Source organism: Contarinia nasturtii, unplaced genomic scaffold (assembly GCF_009176525.2).
Source record: "Contarinia nasturtii isolate CC-2019 unplaced genomic scaffold, AAFC_CNas_1.1 Cnas_scaffold_630, whole genome shotgun sequence".
Classification (NCBI taxonomy): Eukaryota; Metazoa; Arthropoda; class Insecta; order Diptera; family Cecidomyiidae; genus Contarinia; species Contarinia nasturtii.
Genome location: NW_022197981.1, coordinates 2,890,425 through 2,900,601, shown reverse-complemented (window position 1 = coordinate 2,900,601; position 10,177 = coordinate 2,890,425). Strand labels below are relative to the sequence as shown.

Below are 10,177 nucleotides of genomic sequence, written 5' to 3'. Positions count from 1 at the left end.
GAGAGAGAGAGAGAGAGAGAGAGAGAGAGAGAGAGAGAGAGAGAGAGTAAGATAGACGCACAACTAAACAAAATTTTCAATGACCAACCAATGTTGAATGTCGACTCGGTACGATACGTTTAATTTTACAACCATTTTTCTTATACATATGTTGTAATACAATTCGATTCGGCTATTTGTGTAATTGTATTTTTGCCACATCGTGATGTATTGTTTTTGTTCATTGATTATTGCTCTTTACTCTTTCACTCACACCATAAGTGCGTCTGCATGCATGTGATTTACTTTCGGAAACGAAACCGAAATACCCAACACAAATTCAAAGTCCAGCTGCAATTTTTGGCTGCCTCATGCTGATGTTGGCAATTTGTGGCATCGACCATGACCATGAAGCATACAATTTCGCATAGTTTTTTTCTTCTTCTCTTTTTCTTCTTTCGTGTATTTACAAAATGTCTTATTGTTAATGTTCATTTATGTTCAACATATTCTGTAATCGATTCGGTTTGATGTTACTTTCGTACCTCTCTCTCTCTGTGTGTGTGTGTGGTTTTTTTTACTCTCTATGGATTACTGCATTCAATCGGCATTACACTTGTCGCTCATTAGATGGCATTTATTTGCTTAATTTAATGATTAAAAACCATTTTAATTATTTATATGAAGGTTAGTTTCTTTCAAATTCTCGATATAGTCGAGTAACGAAAGAAAAATGCGTTTTAGCAATTGGAAAATATCAAAAAACGTGACAGTGATAAATGCGATAAATATTTTTTTTGATTAGCATATCACGTATGATTATGTGTAATCGCGTACATTTGGTGGAAAAAAGACTAAAGAGCATAATGTCGAAACGATCGTTCCTTGAACGCATAATTGAACGTTTTGTGTGTAAAATATGACAGGATAGAGAGATAATTGCACCACAACAATAGTAGATTACAGTCATGTGTAATCACGTGTTCGAAGGTTTCGTCACTCTTAAATTCCGTTTCACGAATCTCGTTCTCGTCTGCAAATGCACGTGATTACACTAATATGTGAAATGTGTTGAAATTACCTCTATCCTGTCACATTGTACAGAGAAAAAAACAACATTCAAATGAATGTAGACCAAATACCGATGAAATCGTAAAAAGGCAGCGACATAAGCGAGCAAAATTCGTGTTAAACGGAAGCGTGTCAATTTTGTTATCATCATAAGATCGACTTGAGTAAATGCCATTGATGTGTGTGTGTGTCGAAAAAATATGGCCTCAAATGCTCTAAAGAAATAGAGAATCTTTGAACTTGTGCATTCCAAAGAAAAGTATTTATAAAAGTAGTATAAACGGTTTCCTCATTTCAATTATATTATTATCACGGTTTTGGCACACAAACAGATTGTCTACTTGTCTATTTGTTCTGACTCTTTGTCTCCGTGCACATTGTATTCAGATTAACTTACTCAAGTCTAATTCTAATCTTTTTTTTATTTGCCTTTTGTTTGCGCATCATTTGAAACAGCGCGCTATAGTGCTTGCTCTCATTGTGTGAGCTTTTTTTGATGCGAAAATTCCCTGGTTAGACATATACCGATTGGCGAAATTGTTTTACGAAAGATCATTGCTTCATTGAAATATATGCTAAACTCAGCGTTGATCAATTGTAAATAAAAAGCAATTCAATCAGCAATTGCTTTGTGTGTCATATCGTCGTGCTGTATGACATGAAATCATCATTAAATTTTGTGTGTATGACCTGAACTCGTAATTGGCTCCTGGATTTCACTGGCAACTGTATCAAAAGCGAACTAACTCAAGTCCTAAGTCAAAATGTAGGCTGAACTAACGAAATTAACGAGAGAGATTGGTCTGTTTGATGATGCACGACACCACTCATTCAATTCATCACTCTTCAATCGAGAGTTTCACTTTCGAAATCGCCTCTGACGACTAAATCGTAATGCTCTCTCTCTTTCTCATGGAAATCAAAGTCAATGGAATACGTAACCGAGTCACATATATTTCATGTGTTTAAATGATAATACATTTATTTGAAATAGGAGAGAGAGAGAGAGACGAGCATGAAGCGGCTGAACTTAGATTCGGTCAATATACGCTGATTTTAAATCAGTGCGGAAATCCATAAATGAACATGTAATCTAATTTGAATTCATTCGCATAAAAAACTGAATGGACTAAAGATACAAACACACCCACAGTAACATCAGCGACGACGAAATCAAATCAATCAACTTTTTTTTCGTCATTTTTTTTTCTATCGCCAAAAATTCGCGGAGAAATGTATGAAAATAAAAAAAAAATCCCGCCCAAAAGAAATTGCGAAAAAGAATTTATTCAACTTTTATTTAGTCAGTGCACATTTCATGATGCAACAACGACGAAAACAAAACTATTTTCAATGGTGGTGTTTCAAAATGCCAATGTGAATTGTTTTGCATTCAGTGTATTTGATTAATTTTGATTAAATAATTTGAAATATAATGCACATGAACCGTGCGCGCATCGAATTCTGTTATAATTCTTGAGCCCAGAGAGTTGTTCGTGTGTTGCTTTGTCTCGTTAAGTCATGTGTGTGTGTGTGTGTGTGTGTGTGTGTGTGTGTGTGTGTGTGTTTCGATGTGTGGAAAAGAGGCAACATAAATTAAGCGCGTTTTGACTGTGTGTATGTGTGTTACATATTAGAAATTGGCATGGCACAATCGAATCCACTAAACAATGGATCAGCAGCTGAACCGGATGCACAAATATTGGAGTTGATAAAAATAAATATGTGCCTAATATAGATTGCCATGCCCATCGACTGAACGAATGAACGAACCCATTGCAACAATCAACAAAACAACCCAACGCTTTGCGTTGGTGATCACAAACATTCTTATCACTCACATATGGACACAGGAGATGCGTATTTTAATGAGAACCGTACAAAAGAAAAATACGACTGTTTGTCGGTTTTTAAACACTTTTATTGTGTGACTCGCCGTTACGTTAAGTGTTTGCTTCATCTAATTCGGTTTCATTGACAATAACTGGAAATACCAACGCGCATCGTACAAAGTTGCGAATCAAATAAAACACACTTTCGACTGCTGCAAACAAAATGGACATGAACACATTTCAAGAGCAAAAATTCACTTGGCCCGAATACGTATTTGTCATAGTTTCGACACGAATAAAACAAAACACAAATACCCGATCAAATATTTTGTTTGAATAAAAGAATTAACGAAGTAATCAGAATGATTTGCCATTTAAATAGAAAAATTAGAAAAATGTGTAACAATTTTTCATTTTTGTTTGACTAAAAGTGTGGTCATTTCAAAATATATTCATTTTTAACGCAAGAAAAATTATATTTTCGTGAAATTTACGCATTTAAAGGTTTTTGTTCTTTGCAATTTTTTTATCGAAACTTTTCTGCATTCATTTATTGGATGTATGATAGGTCTTGAAACCGGAATTCAAAGAAGCGAACTTTTCGTGGAAAATACTAAAAAGCGCAATTTAACGTCGATAAGAAATTTACTAGAAAGTTGTTGCAAAAACGTGTCTCATTGTGAGTGATAAGGTGAGTTAACCAATTGGTTAAGGTCAGAATTTATTTATAAATATTTTGTGTATGTGATACCTCTGTGTTTACCTTGCAATCGAATGACCTGTGTCATTGTTCCACAAACAAACCACCAGTGAAAGATATGAAATGAGAACGAGAGAGAGAGAGATAGTGAAAAGAGTCGATAAGTCGAGGATAGAGGAAAGCGTGAAACGAGTTTTTTTTGCATTGTTTTTCTACAACCTGATGCATATAAGTCGTAATGACATTCAATTTTCATCGTTGTAATGATCGATGATCATGACATAAACGAATCAAGTCAATGCCAAACTTGTTCTTTGCAGATCAACGCCTACATTTCCATAACCTTAAAAGAATTAAACCTTCATTTCGGTCACATTTTCAAACTTTAATCGACACGAGAAAATACAAGCAACAACACAATATAATACCAAATGTATTCGGCTAATTACACATTTCTCACTGTACAATTTGAGCATATGAATCAAAAGAGTTAAGCGTGAATCAAGAGCGCAAAAGTATTTAAATAAAATGCACTACCATTTGCATACTATGAATGAACTGTCGCAATTATCGTAATGATAATTTTTATTTTCCGGTCTCTCTGTGGCTATGTATGTCTCTCTTTCTCTCTCTTCTATATTTTTGCCAGTCATTTGTTCATTGATGCTGTTTGTTTTTTATAAAGCCTAAATTGCTCCAATTACAATTGCGCACACAAAAAACATCATGGTGAAATATTATGAAAGTAGTTTTGAATGTAGATTTTCCAAATAACAGAAATAATCAACAAACACAATAATTATGTTTTTGAATCAGGTTTGATGAAAAAAAATCTTGAAGAAGAAAATTACAATTATCAGATGTCATCGATTTTATAAAATGTTCGTTGTTGTAATGTTGCACATAATAAAATTGTGACCACAGAGTGGGGAGAATAATCCATGCTCACACATTGTTTTTAGCCATTTGCGTTTGTGTGTGATAAGTGTTGGGAATTCGTTTCATGAAACCAATGGCGACTACTCATTTATTTCCTTAAGGATCTACGTTTCGATTTAAATCCAAATACATTGCAATACTTTACAACGTGTGATAAATGTAATATTTTAAAATAACTTTCCTAAAATGTTGACGATATTCAAATCAGTCTCATGATAAGTCTTTATTTGCTTTTTTCTGCCATTGATTTTGAGTGCTAATTTTTATTAAATTTGTTTTCTCTTTCGTTTATCGTTTAGCTTGTGTGAGTTGACGACAACTTGTGTATTGGCGCAAATAATTGAAGCAAAATGACCGTCGAATTGGATATTGTGGAGCGGAAAAACGAGGAAAATCTGAAATTAAGCAAACAAATGTTGGATACAATGAAAAAATTGAATATAGATGAAAATGAACCGATCGCCCCAATCACACCGACCATCGATGCTGACTTGGATACCACAACTACAACAAATAATACCGCCGCAACAGAACTACAGCGTTTCTATGCTGGAAAAAATGTGTTCATCACCGGTGGAACAGGTATATATTATCATATAATACGTTCCGATCAGTGTACAGCTATGAAGATTGCATTGTGAAGCGATTACAACTTTTCTCAGGCGTTTGCTAAGCAGAATTACAAATGAGCTTATTCGCTCCATATCCATTTCTCTTTAAGTGCCTGTCATTCTCTTCTCTTTTTTTTCTCTTTGCCTTATGTGTGTGCGAGCGCGCGCGCGTCTGTAGAAAATCGGTTGCAGTTCATTTTAATTTCTCAATATTCATTCCAATTGATTGAAGCAATATATTTTCTTATGCCATTTTATAACGGTAAAATCGTGTCTGACCGTTCGAAATACAAACGTGACATTGATGTGAACTGTCTTGAGAAATATGAAATTGACAACCAAATTTATTCATTCGAAATGGCAAATTCTAATCACGTAGTGATTTTTATTGACTATACAGAATTAGCTCAGTTCTTTTTGGACTCTGTTCACGAATTGCCGAAAAAAAATAAGCATATGGTGTCAATCAAAATGTGATTCTACCCATATCAAATTCATGAAATCGAATTCATGCAAAAATTTACATACAAGAAGCACCGCGGCAAAATTTAAAAAATAAAAACGACATCAAAAACATCGCTCCATTCGTTTTTATTGTCTGATTGTAATATAGAAATTCCACTACTTCACAATAATCGAATCGAAAAATAGAATTACTATATTTATAGAATAAATTTATCGAATTCAAATGAAAACTACATACATTTCCTTGAATTTATCAATTTGAAAGTTCGATTCATTCAAAAAAAGAAGATTGAATAAATGGTTATATTCGTGGAAATTGCGAAAATATGGTTATGAATTGTGTGAACAATTCATTATACTATTTGCGAATGGAATTATGTTATTTACCCAAAATAAATAAAGCAAAAGAAAAAAAACCATATTGGTTTAAAGAATTCATTAACACGTATCATCGTGTGTTTGTGTATGTGTATTTTTTCCTTCGTTTTGTTGGTAATTCTTGAAAAATTACTCAAAAATAGTTTACACATATGAGTCAGTTTATATGGATAAAAATGTACGTGTGAGTAAATCAATAAGCCGAAAAGTGAGCATTGATTATTTTTATGTTTCGTTTGTAACAGGTACACGGTCATTAATGTGATCATGAAAAATAATGCATTATGCAGAAATGAACAATGCAATTTCCAACATTAACACCGTCCAAAATTATGTATAAAGGTTAAAAATAAATTGCATAACGAAATTCCACACGCAAATCAGTTTTCGTCGAGGTCAATGTTAACAAAAAAAAAATTGGTTTTGAAAAGAGAAATACTATACCATCGAAATGGGCAGGGAAAAAGATGCAAAGCGAACAGAATATATCGCAATGCAATTGGCATGTTGACTTGAAATTCGGTAAAACCAAAAAAATGTATTACAAAACACACCAAGTCTTTATCACCTGAGCCGATTCATCTGTCTTTTTATGTTCATGGATTTTGTGTGTGTGTGTGTGTGTATTACATATTTTCTTCATTTTTTGTCGCTTCAGAACATGATCATTCACTTTTGTTTGTCAATAAATATTATTATTCGGCTACGGTCAGTCCATTTACCGTCGTCATCACCATCGTTGTACGCTTAACACATTTAATATGGATTTGGATGACATGTTGCCATGAAAATGATCAGACCACTTTAAACAACAAACAAAAGTGGTTTGACGCTCTTCAATAGTTTCATTTGCGCACACCATCTTAATTGAATAAATTGTAAATTCGGACTACGTGCGAATATAAGCACATGAGTAATGCTTATTACGGGGTTATCGTACCATTTTCAAACTGATTGCTAGTATCATCTTTTTTTGCGTGTGCACATTCGCATTTCTTACGCATATAGAAAAGTTGTTTTTTTCTTCCTATATACATTGAATTGACCTCATTTCCATTAATTGTTTAAATCATTCATTCACTAATTTAAAAAAATTTCATGAATTTGTTCAACAGGTTTTTTGGGAAAAACACTGATCGATAAATTGCTACGTTCGTGTCCGGGTGTGGAGAATATTTATTTGTTGGTGCGTAAGAAAAAGGGTCTTGACATTCATACGCGTCTCGAAAAAATTTTCGACGATAACGCGTTTGAACGATTACGTGAAACGGTACCGAAATTTCGACATAAGATTGTTGCGCTCGAAGGTGATTGTGCGCTTGCTGGATTTGGATTGAAAATTACCGATCGACAAACGCTTCTTTCCAATGTCAACATTGTCTTCCATTGCGCTGCTACAGTTCGTTTCGATGAGAAACTTCGACTAGCACTCAATATCAATGTTCACGGAACACGAGAATTGCTCGAGCTATGTACACATATGGAACATTTGCAGGTATGCTACCACTAACATTCAATTCATTGTAAATTTGTTAATAATTACAATTATACGGAACTAATTTCGCTGAAAAATGGAAAAAAAAAAATTAAAAACGTCTCGCCCGTTTTGCAGGTGGTGATGCATGTTTCGACCGCATATTCAAATTGCCATTTACGCTTCATTGAGGAAAAATTTTATAATTATCCATTTCATTTTGACGATCTATCTCGTATGATTGAAAAAATGGACGACAAAGCGCTCGATAAAATAACACCAACGTAAGTTTGAATCAGTTTGATCTTGCTCTAATTCAAAACAAAGGCTATCATTTCATCATAAAATGTTCATGCATGGTTTAATTTGTTTGTATTGTTTGTTGTTTAGTCTACTGGGTAAATGGCCAAATACATATGCATTCACAAAGGCAATGTCTGAGGATTTGATTCGAATGAATGGCAAAAATCTGCCGCTTGGCATGTTTCGTCCAGCTATTGTTACATCATCTGTACGCGAACCAGTTGTTGGTTACATTGATAATTTGTATGGGCCAACGGGTGTTGTGGCCGGTGCCGGCACAGGCCTATTACGTACCATGCACTGTAATCCAGATATGAGCGCAAACATTGTACCCGTTGATATGACCGTTAATGCGCTCATTGCCAGCGCATGGGACGTTGCTACAAATAATAAAGATGCATGGTAAGTAATATAACTTTTAAATGATTCGATATTTTCAATAAAAACAAACGAATTTTTATTTTTATTTTCAAAATAGCATTGCTGAAGATATTCCAATTTACAATTATGTTTCTTCGGTTGAAAATCCATTAACATGGGGCCAATTTACCGATCAAAATATTCGGAATGGTTTTGATTATCCATTTTCAACGTGCTATTGGTATGTTTCATTCCATATGCATAAAACCGCATTCATGAATCGCATCTATATGGTATTTTTGCATTTGCTGCCCGCTTTAATATTTGATTTATACCAAAAAGTTACTGGAGGACAGGAAAATCTACTCAAATTCTATAAAAAGATCCACAAATTTTCCAGCGTTATTTCATTCTTCTGCACAAACGAATGGGTAAGCTGAGAACATTTTTATATTATATTGAATTTATTTGTTTTAATTTGAAAAATAAAAAAACTGGTTCTTGACGAAAAGAAAAACAAAAACATTTACCAATATCTGTATGACGTCCTCATGTGATTCTTTAGCATATTTGAAATTTGTGAATCTACTATTTATCATACCATTTCAGTCATCCTCTAGACACAAAGAAATGTCCACCATTAAGGACTTCGGAAGGTCGAACATTTTTCGACATTGACATTTTTAAATTCTGAGAATATTTAAATTTTTTAAAAATGATTATGCAAAATGATATGACCATCAAGTCAGTTTAATCATTTCGACAAGAACTATAAATAAATTTTAAATGCTATTTTTCGAAGAAAAACTTTCTAAATTATTTTTGCCTTGACTTTACCAAATATAGATGTTCACAAATTCGAATGTGCAACGTTTGTGGCGAAAAATTGGTCGTCGAGATCAAGAATTGTTTGATTTTAATATTCGAAATGTTGATTGGGAAGAATATTCGTATCACTACATCAAAGGAATGCGTTTATACTATTTCAAGGATGATTTGTCAACGGTCGATGCTGCGCGGAAGAAGTGGAGAAAGTAATTTCATAAACAAACATTATTTTGTATTTTAACAATAATGTATCAATCTCTTTGTTTTCCATTTAGATACTTCTTGTACCACCAGATCATAAAGACCCTGTTTTATGGTATTTCGGCTTTCGTTGCACTGTACACAGTTTGGGCGGTTTTTTCACATTTCTTTTATTAATTGAAAGTTAGTTGTGATGAAATGGCTTTTTATAGTTAAAAAATAATTTCAACGAACAAAATCTAAAGTAAAATTAAATATTAGTTTTTAAGAACAATATAGTAATTCAATAGTTGATATACATGCATACCCACACACACGCTCATACGCCCACAATAAGGAAACACACATATTCGAAATAAGACTATGACTTTGTACGATGGGAACTAGTATCGTATATTCCCCATACAAATTAATTTTATCGATTCTACGAACACGACATCTGTTAAAAAAGATACCGATTTTTGTTACTACTGTTGCTTTGACACAGCTCGAGCGAACTATGGCTGTATTACATACGAACTAATACAAAAGAACACACAGACTCCGATCCTGTGTATGCGTATGTATTGTAAATTTTGCACAAGCAGCTACGATTGACGACTGAGTGCAGAATTTGTAATACATACGCATACACAGAATCGGAGTCAGTGTGTTCCTTTGTACGTTTACAGTTTACACGAGCTGTATTAAAACACCACTAGTAACAGAAATCGGCGAGTTTTTTAGTAGATGTCGTATTGGTGGAATCGATAAAGAAAAATCTACGATATTAGCGCTCATTGACTTTGTATTACATTTTAGGAACGATTTGCTTTCAATAATTTGATTATTGTTAAAAATGTTTGTTTTCGTACGCAAAAATTCAGATTTTGTAAATTACACCATTTAAAGAAAAAAAAGTTATCTTAAAATTCGGCTAAATCCGAAGCTCTGAGCAGACAAAAAAAATATTTTGCAAAATCCCCGAATTTGATATAAACCATCTTAATCGTATAAATTAGAATAAGTTTTTTTGATTAAAAAAACAACAACACAA

The 10,177-nt window shown here is 33.5% G+C and overlaps 1 protein-coding gene across 3 annotated transcripts in view; it reads left to right on the top strand.

The window, feature by feature from the left end:
- Positions 1-10,177, top strand: part of LOC116340194 (fatty acyl-CoA reductase wat-like) — a 16,597-nt gene extending 6,420 nt beyond the window's left edge. Inside the window, exons 1-8 of one of the 3 annotated variants that reach the window (XM_031766516.1) lie at positions 3,437-3,573; positions 4,821-5,103; positions 7,091-7,470; positions 7,588-7,733; positions 7,840-8,154; positions 8,231-8,543; positions 8,959-9,146; positions 9,216-10,177. In XM_031766516.1, the coding sequence (XP_031622376.1) occupies positions 4,872-5,103; positions 7,091-7,470; positions 7,588-7,733; positions 7,840-8,154; positions 8,231-8,543; positions 8,959-9,146; positions 9,216-9,318 (1,677 nt within the window). In that variant the 5' untranslated portion in view covers positions 3,437-3,573; positions 4,821-4,871 and the 3' untranslated portion in view covers positions 9,319-10,177. Of the gene's footprint in view, positions 1-3,436; positions 3,574-4,582; positions 4,681-4,820; positions 5,104-7,090; positions 7,471-7,587; positions 7,734-7,839; positions 8,155-8,230; positions 8,544-8,958; positions 9,147-9,215 lie in introns of those variants that run through there. The other 2 variants (XM_031766517.1, XM_031766515.1) reach the window with 2 other exon arrangements.